This window comes from Spermophilus citellus, assembly GCF_964194105.1.
Source record: "Spermophilus citellus genome assembly, chromosome: X".
Taxonomy (NCBI): domain Eukaryota; kingdom Metazoa; phylum Chordata; class Mammalia; order Rodentia; family Sciuridae; genus Spermophilus; species Spermophilus citellus.
The window spans coordinates 16,178,629-16,192,977 of record NC_138190.1 but is presented as its reverse complement, the minus strand read 5'-3'; the positions used below and the strand labels follow the sequence as shown (position 1 = coordinate 16,192,977).

Sequence of the window (14,349 nt, the reverse complement as noted above, 5' to 3'; positions counted from 1 at the left end):
AGGCCAACTTGTTTTCAATTATCTGGCTTTGGATATATATTATATTTATAAATATCATTTTTCATGTAGAATTGAATAAAATCCATAAAATCCTTCTCTCTTTAATGTTGTATTTACAAAACTCACAAATTATCCAAAATCCTGTGTGATACGAATGATTCCATCTAAGCTAAAACTATCTTTGGCTAACCCTTTAATCACTGTCTCTCTTTTCCTGCACATGTCAAAGCTCTTTAGACTTTTACTCCCCTAAATTCTTATCTTGATTTGTGTGATACCAGTCCATAGCTCCTTATATATCAAGTTCAAGTGAGATTACACTCGAATTCATGATCTCAAAGAACAGATTCTCAATTCTTTGTATGTGTGCATGCATGTGATTTTTGAACTTCTATACAAAACTAAAAATTAGATGCTATGGGCAGTGATTAAAGTGTGTGTGTGTGTGTGTGTGTGTGTGTGTGTGTGTGCGTGTGTGTGTGTGTTTTATAAATAAGAAAATTATGAAACATTTTCCATCTTTGAATATACTTCCAGTCTTGGATTAAAGACAAAACTTTCAAATCATGTTCTCAACTTTCATTTCTATGTTACATTATCTTTGCTGTCCTTCATTTAACAATTTAAAATTTTGAATAATTTAAGTATTTTGAGGTAATTATTGCTTCCCTGTGATATTATAAGTAATTTTTATATTTATTTGACAAAGATCACATCAAGGTATTTCTTGCAGAGTGTGCTATGAAACTATTCACTTATATCTCACAAGGCTAACACAATAACTTGTTGATTGAAACACAGCTACTGGATTGAGGGTATAGCTCAATAGGTGGTGTAGAGATCTTGCATAAGACCATGGATTTGATCCCAAGTGTCACAAAAACAAACAAGCATGAAAAAACATAGCTAATATTCAATAAAAAGAGGCCACAGTTTGAAAGACAGAATATAATCCAGTACCATAGCAGACAAATCTACAAATGATTTTACAATGAAGAAAAACAGAGATACTATATCTTGATATTACTTGGTAGGCAAGCAAAAAGTATTTAAAATATTCATTAAATAAAAATGTAGGTAAAATTGTAGTTTGTTTATTCTACCTAAAATAAGACACACTTAGTGAAATAAGTGATGTTTCAGGTAATTGTGAAACTGCCACAAAAATATCAAAAGAACAGAAAATTATCAAATCTTTTAACAGGTAGTACAGATATTTATATTAAATAGAAAAATGTATTATTTCAAGATTTTACAAATAAAAGGTCAATTTGAAAAATATCACTGGCAACATATTACTTGAGCACTTTTTATATGCCAGATATTGTTCTAAGTGGGATTTACATTCATTGATTCATTTCATCAATATGATAGCCCAGTGAGAGTGAGATATTCATTATTACTCCCATTTTGGAGATAAAGAAACCGAAGCACAATAACTCAGGTGGTGCAATTCCTCAGTCTACATTCCTAACCTTGACATAACATATCAGCCTGTTTGGGGAACACCAAGTTCTTTAGACACAGTATGCTCTAATCATAGGCATAATGATAATGCTCAATTATATTTCAACAAATAATCTTCAAAGGCAAATTAATAAATGTCAACATAATAGTATCTGAAAAGACTATTCAAACAATATTATATTAAACCATGTATATTTTTATGATAGCAGAAGTCATTGCTTAAAAAACCACTGATAACCCTGAAAATAAATCTGTTGTACTAAAAAACTCCAGGAAATTATAAGAACAATTTAAATGTGTTATATATGTTCCCTCTACTCTCAATTCCTGTTGAAATAAATACTTGCAGATTTTCAAAACTAGTCTAGAGGTTCATTTTTAATATCTTATTATATTAATTTTATTACTAAAGAGCTTCTCCATTCAAAAAAAATAGGGAAACAGAAAAAAATGTAAAAAACAAAAGCAAGACATTTTGGTATTGAATTAGCATGTTTAATCCTTTTAGTTAAGCTACTACTTGAATCAGCTGGGTATTTTAGTTAGATACATAGAATTTTAATATACTTTTGTGCTTCAGATTCCATATTAGAATAATTGGGGCACTCTCCTTCCAACACCCCCAAATGAAATCATTTTAAGATAATGTATTGAAAAAGAACTAGCAGAATTCCTAAACTGACTTTAAGGCAATTTTAATTTCAAAATGTAAGCTTCAAAATGGTGCCACTTTTAGTTAAAGATAGAGAGTGGATAAGAAAACAAAGTGTGCTTTATCTTACCTCTTCATTAATATACCAGTATAGGGATGCATCCTTCAGGACAAACCAATATTTCTTCCATTTCTGTGAAAAATAACTCTTTGCATCTTTCTTTTTCCAAAGCCAGCCCTCACAGTCACCACGACCCAGATCCTTGCAAGAAATCCGTCTTTTGCTCTTGCCTGCTATAGGACCTAAAGATAATAGTGAGTGAAAATTCACTTTAAATTTTGAAAAAGGTATAAAAATAGAGGATTAATTTACAGGTTCTAAAAATAAGTCTGGGGGGCTGGGGATGTGGCTCAAGCGGTAGCGTGCTTGCCTCGCATGTGTGCGGCCCGGGTTCGATCCTCAGCACCACATACCAACAAAGATGTTGTGTCCGCCGAGAACTAAAAAAAAATAAATACTAAAAAGTCTCTCTCTCTCTCTCTCTCTCTCTCTCTCTCTCTCTCTCTCTCTCTCTCTCTCTCCTCTCTCACTCTCTCTTTAAAAAAAATAAAAAAAATAAAAATAAGTCTGGGTATTTAACTTTAAAAGTTATCATGGTATTAGAATAGAAAAATAAAGACACCTTTAATAGCTTTTCCTCCAAAGAAGTGACACATGATTAATTAAAAAATGTGTAATCCCAGTCTTAAAACTTGTTGTGACCATTTGCCATAAAAGGTACCTTGTTTGGTAACTGAACAGAAGGAGAAGCTAGTGTCAGCAGCTCTTGCCCTGAGGGGGGGCGGGGCTGTGCTTTTCCAAACCACACTGGGCTCAGGCAAGAGAAGGATGGATTAAATGTGCTCGTGATAATCACAGCACAAACGAAGCAGGTAAAACTTTCATTTTCTTTTCTTACCTTTGTTTTTCTTCTTTGATTTGTGCTGCAGAGAGGACTGCTGAAACGTCTGAAATCAAAGACAGGGTAGAATGTTATCTGATACTCAGGATGCAATCCATAGCTCCAGTAGGCTACAATAGCTCTCAAGGGCTAAATGATTAATGATCAGAGAAAGCACCTTATTTTTCCCCAAAGCCTCAAAATAAATTAATACGTATCATGTCACTTAGATTTCTAATTCTTGTAGGAAGTAGGAGAGGATATTATCTTTACCTTTATTTTGTAGACAGAGAAATCAGGGTATGAAACACTGGTAAAACTAGGGGCTTTTTTACTTTACTCTTTCAATACCTTTTTAGGGGTTTGTTGTGCTTTCTCAGACAATATCTCATTTGATTCTCATAAAAATCTCATTAAGTAGACAAGCAAATATTACTTTCATCCACTAATATCCCATTTCCTTAGTCTCTAAATATTATAGCTCTTAGATCAGTATTTTCTTCTCATGCCTAATTCTATCAGAATAGTTGGTGACAAATCTTCATGTAGATGATATCATCCTCATCTCTGATTTCCAATATTTATCTCTCCATTTTCAGCTACCCACCCCCATGACCATGTTTGATATCTCAAGTGCATACCAGCTACTGCCTGTAATACCTATGTTTTACATAGTCCATCCCACCAATTTAAAAATATTCATTACATTTTCTAATTAATTGACTATACCACCCTTTTATGCCTGTATTTCTCTCCTCTTATTTGGTTTCCATGGGACATCATTATCATGGTTCCACTGAACTATGCTCCCACCTATCTTTTACTCCATGCTATATACCTGAATAGCTTAGCGTATCTGGAGAAAAACCTAAAGCTGTAGTGACTAGTCTAGCTTTTGATCAATGACTATAAATCACCAGTCAAACTTCTAAGCTAGATAGTTTACTGGTGTAACAAGATTAATTAAATTTACATAATGTTAGACAAATGGAAACAAAGATAGCATATATGCTTTTAATTCATAGATAGTCCTTCAAAATAAATTTTAGGTAACAGTTTCTTCATAAATATATACCTATAAGGGACAAATGAATTTTGTTTATACAAAATTTTGTGATCTTGGTTTTATACTGTAAATTAATGTTTTTTTAGTATCTTTATTGAAAATAGTATTTATTTAAAGAATAATCTTCTCATTCTGTGTATGATTTACACAAGTCTAATGAATATTAGGGATGGGTACATTATGTAAAGATAAGGGTCAGATAATTTTCTAATATATAATGTAACCCAGAAATAATAATCACCCAAGTATCAAAGCAATATAAATAAGTATATATGTGGTATTTGTTATATCTCTCTATAAATAAACAGTATTTTCATAAAGATCATGATTGAAGAGTATAATCAGTATACCTATTCTCTCTCTCTCTCTCTACACACACACACACACACACACAAATCTCAACCTTTGTAGCATTCATGACTATAAAAATTCATAATCAATTTTTGAAAGAAAGCATAAAAGATAACCCATTACTCTGTGTTGATTTTCTTGAGTGCACTTTGTTTCAAAATAATAGTTTAAATGACAACTCAGGCTACTGTGCTTAATGTAGTTAATTTACATATGGTTATTTTCCCTAAATTGTTTTGCTATAAAATTACTGATTAGGATTTTTCCTTTTGTGCTTCCACAAGTAATCATTATAGTTTTACAGCTCATTATTTTGAAAAAATGACAAAGATGGGGGTGGTTTGTTTTTATGAAACTACATGGGTAACAGACAGCTTGGAAGAATTGGGTTATATAATCTACCTCCTATGCATTTTGTATGCTATCCTTAGAATTTGAAGGTCTACTTAAAAATCTGCACAAAACACCATTTTATGCTCTCCAGGTTTCCTTTTTAACAAGATTATCTTGTCTTTCCCTATAAACATATGGTATTTTCATAAAGATCATGATTACAGAGTGTAACTGGTATACATATTGTTGAAACCTGGCAACTTCTAGGTACTCAATACAAATTTAGTCATTTGATGGAATAAAGCCTTAAATATCTTTTGTAAATACTGTAAATATTACAATGGAGTTATTTTAAGAGAGATTTCCTTATTTTTCCAAGTGATTTTGGTATTTTAAACAATGAAAAAGTTAATTGAATTACAGTTCTTTGAAGGTAATGAGAAAAAAGCATTAAAAATTTACATTTAGGAAGAAAACAGTTAATACAGTAGGCCTGAGGATGCTATTTTAGAAGGATGTATTAGGTTGGCCCTTGGCTAGCATCTGGGAACTTGGCTGGTAAACAGTTCTCTATACTAATATGAAGCTTCCCTAAATGATGAATATATTTCCCACATAGGGGTAATGAATACCTGCTTTCTTGCTGGAAAGTCTGAAATTTTCGTGGTTTACAGATAAAGGATGCCTGTGTGACCAATTCAATATAATGTTTGGGTGTTGAGTCTCTAATGGGTTTCCCTGGATAGAAACACCACAAATCATGTGGTTGCTGGGGAGAGAGTTTGCTCTGTGTGGCCTGTCATGGGACAGGGAGAGCATAGAAAACTTACACATGGATTTTTCCAGATCCCAGAGGTTTTCTCTCTCTCTCTTTTTTAAAACTTGTTGAGCTTTATATCACTTACTGTCTCTCTCTAATAATCTTTATTGTGAATACAAATACGTGTTATATCCTATGAATTCTAGCAAATTACCAAACATGGGGTTGTCTTGAAAAACCCCCAGTCTCATATTATAAATGATCCTTTACAAACTTATATTAGAAATTGTTCATTATTACACATACAAATAGCTCCTGATAGTTAAGGTTTCCTCATGTCATAAGCAGTCACATTGTTATGAAAACCTTGAGGTACAAATTTATGATAATATACTGTTTTTAGTAGAACTGAAGGAGTTATTCATTCTGATTGACAGAACTTAATTTGTACAAAACATTTTAGTTTTAAGGATATTATGCAATATTTAATAAGAGCAAGGCATTAAGAACACACTATAATAAATAACAAGCTGGTCATTATAAGGTTCTAAAATAACTAAAAAGGAGTCCTTGAATCTTTGCATTAATGACAATACAATATTTCTCATGAGAACGAAAATTCATAATGCATCTTATTTCTCTACTTTTTGTATTAGTTTCAGATCACCCTTCATTCAGGTTCATGCTCAAGTAAGTATATCTTTTAGAAGGTCTGGTACAACAATCTGTCATTGGCAAGTTCTAGTTTTTCTTTCTTTTATGTTTTTATTAGTACATTATAATTATACACAACAGTGGGGTTCGTTGTGACATATTCATATGTGTATGTAATTTGCTACAATTAATTCCCCAGTTCTTCCCTTTCACTTTCTTCTTCCCGCTCCCTTGGTCCTCTACCTCACCTCTATTGATCTCCATTATATATTCATGAGATTTCCTCTTTGTACGTTTGAAAATCCTTTACTTTTTAAATAACATCTTAGCTGTATACAGAATTCTGAGTTGAAATAATTTTCTTTGACAATTTGAACATACTACTATTTTGGCGTTTATTGTTGCTCTTAAGACATCTGTAGCTATTGTCATTTGTTATAATCTGTCTTTAATCTCTGTAGCTTTTAAAATATTTTTCTCTTTATTTCTAATATTCTGCAGTTTCACTGTTATATTTATATGTCATAATTTAACTTAATTAACCTTATATAGCCTTCATTAGGTTGCACTGAAAGTTTTTTTCTTTCATTCTGGACATTCTCAATCATTATCTCTTTGAATGGTCTTTTTTTGATAGCCCTCTTTAATTCTCTAGATGTATGTTATCACCTGTATGTATGTATCACCTGTGTGTCTTTCATATTTTTTAACCTTTTCATACATTTGCAATCTCTTTTAGGTGAATCTATTCTACTATCTTCCAATTTCTTAATTCTCTGATTTTTATCTCACCTGAAGTTAATCTCATCTACAATGTGTTTATTTCACTTACAATATTTTATATTTACAGGCTATCCAGTTGGTATTGGCTTTTTTGAATATCCACTTTTCCTGATCTTTGTTTTATTTCAAAATTTATTTTAAAAACTTTTGTGAATTTCTCATGTTTGCATTTAGCATGAAATCATCTAATTGATTGGTTCATTGTCTTTTTTAAAAAAGCATTAATTTTCACTAGACATTTTTGGATTTTTAGCTGGAGTGCAATGTTCTTCCTGGGAGGAAGTTTCTTTTTGCATTCACAGCTCCCTGTCTGAATTCTGTTGTCTTCTGCCTCCATTCCTAGGGTGCCTTCATCTTTTAAATGATAACATGGGTTTCTGTCACATCCCTGAACTCCAAGTGGGAGATACCTGACCAATGGTTCTAAATATACATTTTTCTTTGTTCCCTGCTCAAACACAGGAACTTAGCTTTATATCAGTCTTACCCCTGGTTATTATTTATCTTTATGCAACTTCATTACTCACAAATGAAGACACTGTTGCTTGTCTTCACAGTTAACTTCACTCAGTGAGTCAATCATGTTTCCCAACATTGCTGAGGTCCATTTGTTCTCTGATACTCATTAGAGACAATCCCCAGCCATTACTACCTCTTTCTGTACTAAGACCTAGCAGATACATGGCTTTAGTTCCCATATATCACTTTTTACCATTTTTGTTCTGGTCCTTAGAGAGTAGATCTAATATTTTTTAACCATCAAACTATATGTTTTCTTTGTTTTATTGCTATATATTTGGTATAGAATGAATGAAAGGGCTTGCACAAGTACACGAAAGTGAAGGAGTGTTTTTTTTTTTGTGTGTGTGTGTGTGAATTTAAAGTTTATAATACTTATTGGCCACCAAAAATTCGTTCTTCTACTAAGCAGTTTTGAAGGCCAATTCTCTTAGAAAGCATCTCCTTATCTTATTTCCTAAACCATGTTTCATTAAATATTTCTAATACTGTCCTAGAATTTTCTGTTTATTTTAGTGAGTATCTGGGCAAAAGTTCTTCAAACATTTTAAGAATGATCTACAAACTCTGATCTTAAGCAACTTATGAATTCATATAATCAACTGGGACTTCTTGGCTGGCCTATAGGCTGCCTAACTCAACAAATTTAATATGTACAAAGCTGATCTCATGATATTTACCACCTGTCAACCAAATCTGCTCTTCTCTTAAGCTTTTTTACCTTAGTAAATGGAAATTCAATTTTTTCCCTTTCCCATGGCTCAGTGCAAAATCTTGGGAGTTACTTTTTTTTAAAAAACTCTTTTACTTCTCTTACAGACCATGACCAATTTGTCAGCAAGTTGTTTTAACTTTTTTGTCTTAAAAATTTATTTAGAACTTATGACCTCTACTATTATCACCCTGGTCTAAGCCACCATGTTATCTGGGATACTGAAAAACCTCTTTCCTCACTGTTCTCCCTGCTTCTGCTCTTTCTCCTTCCAAATTAAGACCCAGAGTGATCCTATTAAATAAGATTTGAATCATGTAATTCATATATATATATATATATATATATATGAATTAAACTATCCAATGACTTCTCATCTCACTCTGAGTAAACATCCATATCCTTTCAACAATTTTGAAGGTACCACATGATCTGGTACCCTGGTTCCTTTGCCTATTGCTCTTCTTCTCAAGACACTCTTAATGATTCTAGATCATGCCATGTACAGTCCCATCTCAGGGCCTTTACCTTTGCTGCTCATTCCCTCTAATATAGTTTACTCTTTTACTATTATCAAAGGCTTATATTTTAGTAAATTCATTCTAGGCTTCTTTATATAAAATTGTTATCCTCATTGCCCTCAACACTTCCTATTTTCCTTTCCGACTTTATTATTCTTCTTAGCATATCCAAATTACTTATGTTTCTAATTACTTGGACTTCCCTCTAAATACCAACTCAATTAAAGAAAAGGAATTCTATTTGTGCACAGCTTTGTCCTTGGCCTAAAACAAGGCCTAGCACAGAGTAAGTGCTCAGTTAATACCAGTTAGATGATGGAACACTGAAGAAACCTTTAGCAAAGAACAAAGGATATAATCTTAACTAGCTGGTTATCGTAACCTTGAAAGAGTCATTGCAGGGAGTAGGGAAAGCCAGGTATCTTTTCTCCAGTAATCCATGTACATCACATTACTGAATGTTCTATTCTTTAGGCCATTCATTTGGGAACAAAAGAAAATGTTCCTTTTTATCTAATCTACTTTAGCATTACTTGCACTGGGATTGTCTTGGTGCATATAACAGTTTAAATTTAAATTCAAGATGTGGCTGGCAAAAAGTACATTAAATTTTTGTCAAAAGATATTTACACAAATAATTATATGATGAATTATGAATGGATGTGTTGAAATCATAATTCTATCCATAAAAATAGAATGTGCTAAAATAAAGGGTCATTAGGGAAGTATTGTTGATCCTCTTCTTAACCATGGTGATGCATGTAATGGTGTTCTGTTTGGCTATAAAAGATCCCTTTTTCAGACGTTTGCCTGAAAAGACCATTTTTCATTCATTTTGTCCACAGATGTTCTGTTTAAACTCCATTCCTCCGTCTTTTTGATGGAGAAGTATGGGGGGGGTGGTAATTTGGGTCATTCTTATCCTAAAATTTCAGAAGCACTTATTTTAATTGTAGAAGAAAAATGACAGTTTCTGTGTTACATTTTGAAAGCTCAGCTACTATTAAATTCTTCTCAAGTTGCAAATTGCTGCACTTATGAAAAAATTTGCAATCAAAATACTCTCTTGTTGCAATATAGCAACTTTCTCTTACTGTAATTTTCTGCAAAGTTCCAAGATTTCTTCAGTGATGGGTCCAACCAATAGTTTATTTCTTCCCCATAAGAAAAAAAAGGTGCTTAGCAACTTGAAACATTCAGGAAAAATGACAGCTGCTTCCACATATTTAATTTTTAAGTAAACAAGCACAATCCTTTGAGATTTAAATTTTTTTTATAACTTTATTTATTTATATGTGGTGCTGAGGATCGAACCCAGGGCCTTGCAAGTGCGAGGCCAGCACTCTACTGTGGAGCCATAACCCCAGCCCCAAGATTTTAAATATTTTACAAAGAAAAATGTTTCATCTAACTGCCTAATTATTTATGTCAGCAGAAAAAAGTATAAATATAAGCAAGTAGGATGAAATGACAATGGGACTAAATATTAAGTCAAGAATTCTTTCATTGGCAATAAAAATAGCCTAGAACTTAACAAGTTTGCTACTGTGGTGGTGGCCTTGCCCATTTGCTACATGAAACAAAAAGCTAGTGCAGAGAGGGGTGAGGGAAGTGGCACTGCATATTCATGAGGTAGCTCTGTATTCTGTCAGTAAAGTTAACCTGAAGTTTTACTGAATGAAAATGGCTCCATACTAACTTGAAAATAAGCATGATCTTAAAATATAAACTAATCAATTACGAGTCAGATAACAATAAAAAGCCAGTAATTGGGAAAAACTGATAGAAGGTCAGTCAAACAGGTTAGGCAGACATGAGGCTTATCAACCATTGAAGGAAAGAGGTAACTGAACCTTTTTTTTTGCATGATCTCATGTGAATCATTTCCTATGCAGTGGCAAAGTAGGAAGAAGGGGAAAGTGGCTAATTGGTGAATATTTGGAAAGGCTAACAGAAATTACTACTCTTGGAAAACAGGAACTGTCATACTTGAGGGTCATCATGATTATCATTTTCTGAGGGTTTATTATGTGTAACAGTATTAGGCACTATGTAAGTTATTAATTTCAATCCTTACAACAAATCTATAAAGTGGTGATCATTAACCTTATTCTAAGGGAAAGAAAACTGAGAGAATGCATGAAGAACTTGCTCAGGATCTTACAAGTAGGGGCCTCTTAGGTGGTCTGTGAACCCTAAAGTCTTTCCTCTAACTCTACAAACAGTATTTCTTCCCAAGTTATTTTGTAGTCATAGTAACAATGTGAGAAAGAAGAAAAAAATGCTTCTGACATGAGACATCCATTTATGAAAACCTCATATGACATGTGATGCAAGTACATTGCTATGTGGAAAGGATTCTACAAAACAGAAAGTTATCAGTAAGGATAATACTTTTTTATATAAATGGAAATAATTTAAACCAGTACCATCTTATCAAACTATTTTTCATGCATACTTTATCAACTTTATTTTAATTAGAAAGTTATATACTTTGTGGGTGAAAAAAGATTTGCAGGATTTCTTTTTGGCAACCACTTATAATATCTGCATGAGAAGAAGGTTCATGTCAACATCTTAATTCTGCAAATGAGATAGAAATTAAGGTACATAAAGGTCACAACACTTAGCCAAATGAGACAAGGATGGGACTGGAATCACATTTTATTCCAAGCCTATTAGCAATGTGAACTCAATGCAATGGAATTAAAAAATTCTATGTCAATACTAATAAGGAAATAATGGATTCAAATAAGGCAAGCCTCTCTTTCCACTAATTCTTTACATAGGAGAAATCTCTTGGAGCTGACCAATCATTATGTATTTTTTTTTCATACAAATACACTCCTGATTGCTAAGCAATGCCTTTAAAGTACTTGGTTCACTTTCTCATAATATGGCTTATACGTACTATAGTAGTTTTGTGAAGGCATAAACCATCTGCTTTGGTCACCACTCTATACTTATTTCCTAGTATACTACCTGACATAAAATTATCAGTTCAAAGGATGAACCAATTAGTTTCAAAGGATGACTCAAGTAGTTACTGAGCACGTATGGCTGTGGGACACTGATGTATGGGTTATGAGTTACATCATTTCATATGCAATCTGTCAGGACATCTTGTCCACTTACCTTAAAAACATATCCAGAGTCTAATCCATTCTCATCACTTCTACTTTAACAGCCAGAGCTAAGGCATGCTTATTTCTCATTTGAATTGTCCTGATTCTATCTTGTCTCCCCACTTTCCATACTTGCCCCTGGCCCTTGACCTTTATTCTTAACACACCAGTTACAGTATTACATTCAGAATGCTTATTTATCATTAAGAATGGAATGCACAGTATCAGTAGAGCAATACTGTGGTAGGAATCAGGAGACCCGACTTATCTATAATCCAGACTTTATTCTAGCTCTATCTATGACTGTGGTCAAATCACTGAACTACTCATGACCTCAATTTCTTCATCTGCATGACCCAGGCTTTAAATCAGATGCTCCTAGGTGTTTCAGAGAGTACTACCTTCATGTGATCCTCATTGAAAAATGAATGAAAAAAATGGCTATTCATCAGTGTAAATCTAATTAGTGTTGCCCTAGAAATTATAAATAACTGTAATTCATGTCAGTTTTAACACTAAATGCTGAATTATTCTTTGAAAAGCAGTTGATGTTTAAGCTCCACCATACCTGGAAATAACCTATGACCACCCATATTAGGTACAGCTATTTTTGAATATCTGATTGATGTGTACAATTAACATGGATTTTGCATTTGAGACAGAGGCAGAAAGTTTCTAACAGGTGCAAAGCAGAATTAGGGCAGCTCCTTATCCTGACACTTCCATCTGACAAAAACTGTTGATATCTGGATGCTAGAGAAATCAGGGAAGGTTTACCAATCTTTTGTGACAAAGAAATATTTATTGGTGGGGTGTTCTTGATCAAGCGATTTTTTTTTCTTAGTAGAAATATTTTCCAAAGAGAATATGGAATAAAAATAAAAAATAAGGAGATTCCTGAAGATGGCGGCAAAGGGAGTGCATCACCCCAGTGCACCGCATCACTGTGAAGGAGAAAGACGAGGAGAAACAGCTGAAGGCTATCTTGTTGGGAATTTCCAGTGAAATTGAGGTGCTCCAGAATCTAGTGGACGGATTTCCATCGCGCGAGGTTCGGCTGCGGGGGCTCGGTCGCGGGCGATTTCTCCGCATGGAGGGTCGCATTGCCTGATCTGCGGACCGCCCCGCAGCTGGAGTCTGCGGCGCGCGCTGGGAAGCAGCGAGGTGCCGGAGCGGGATTGCAGCGATGCGGATTCTGGGGGCTCCTGCCAGTGGTGCAATGGCCGTGCTTAGTGCTGAGTTCCGGCTTTGAGACAGAGGAGAGAAGCGGTCCAGTTCGATTCTTGACACTGGTCGGACCACGGAGGAGGACAGCAGCCGCCATCTTGGAGAGCTGATGTAATCATCCCTGTTTTCTACTGATCTCAGCTCATTCAGCTACGGAACAAGTGATTTCAGGCTGGTATTTGCCTGCATCTCGCAGACAAATCGCTCAGGCTCGGGGCTGGAGAACCTGTGGAGAATACTCCTTGGGGCTCGCTCCTAGCAAGGCGTGAGCCGGGCTCTGAGCAGCCGGATTCTGGTTCCCCGGGCTGCTTTGGCCCAGGGCTGGGGAACCTGCGGTGTCTGCTTCTCGGTCCGGGTCCTGCTGGGTGCTGTGGGGGCCAGGGGGGCAGAGTGGAGCTGCCGCCTGCGCCCAGAGCAGGCCAAGTGCACCCCAACTGCAGCTGGGGCTGAAGAGAGTAGCCGCCCACGCCTGGAACAGGACCAGCGACCCGACGGAGCGGTAGCCAAGTCACCCCATTTTGAGTAGGGGCTGTGCAGAGCCGCCGTCTGAGCCTGCAAGGTAGGCAGACCTGCAACCCACTGGCAGGACAGGCCCAGTAGCCTGCCAGCGTGGTGGACAAGTAGCACCGAGGCAGTCACGTCACACTGGTTGGAGTGGGGGTGGAGCAGAGCCGCCGCCCGTGTCCGGAAAAGGCCCAGCGACCCGTTGGAGAGGCAGTCAGGTACCCCCACTGGGAGTGGGAGCTGAGCAGAACTGCCGCCCGAGCTCGCAAGGTAGGCAGAACTTCGACCCACAGGCGGAATAGGCCTAGAGGCCTGTCAGCGTGATAGATACATCACACCAATTGGAGTAGGGGCCGAGCAGAGCCGCTGCCCAAATCCGGATCAGGACCAACGACCCGAGGGCGCGGTAGTTACGTCACCACAATTGGAGTGGGGGCAGAGCAGAGCCGCCACCCGCGCCCGCAGGGTGGGCAGACCTGTGACCGACCAGCGTGGTAGACAGATCACCCTAATTAGAGGAGAAGCACAGCCACTACTGGCACTGCAAGGGAGATTTCCCAACTATACAAGAGCAATATAAATAAATAGGGGGAAAATTTCAAAAACACAACAGTTTCACCAAGCAGAAAGAAACGCGAGCAGTATGAAAAGACAAGGAAAGAAAGGACCACAAGCAATGCAGGTCAACTCAACTCCAGAAGAGGTAATAGCTGCAACAGATGGAATGTCAGATA

The 14,349-nt window shown here is 35.8% G+C and overlaps 1 protein-coding gene across 6 annotated transcripts in view; it reads right to left on the bottom strand.

The window, feature by feature from the left end:
• The window catches only part of CNKSR2 (connector enhancer of kinase suppressor of Ras 2), a 287,398-nt gene that overhangs the window by 66,428 nt on the left and 206,621 nt on the right, over positions 1-14,349 (bottom strand). For all 6 annotated transcript variants that reach the window (XM_081278357.1, XM_081278358.1, XM_081278359.1 and 3 more), the window contains 2 exons: positions 3,079-3,127; positions 2,250-2,422 (listed from right to left, as the gene is read on the bottom strand). In XM_081278357.1, the coding sequence (XP_081134483.1) occupies positions 2,250-2,422; positions 3,079-3,127 (222 nt within the window). The remainder of the gene's footprint in view (positions 1-2,249; positions 2,423-3,078; positions 3,128-14,349) is intronic.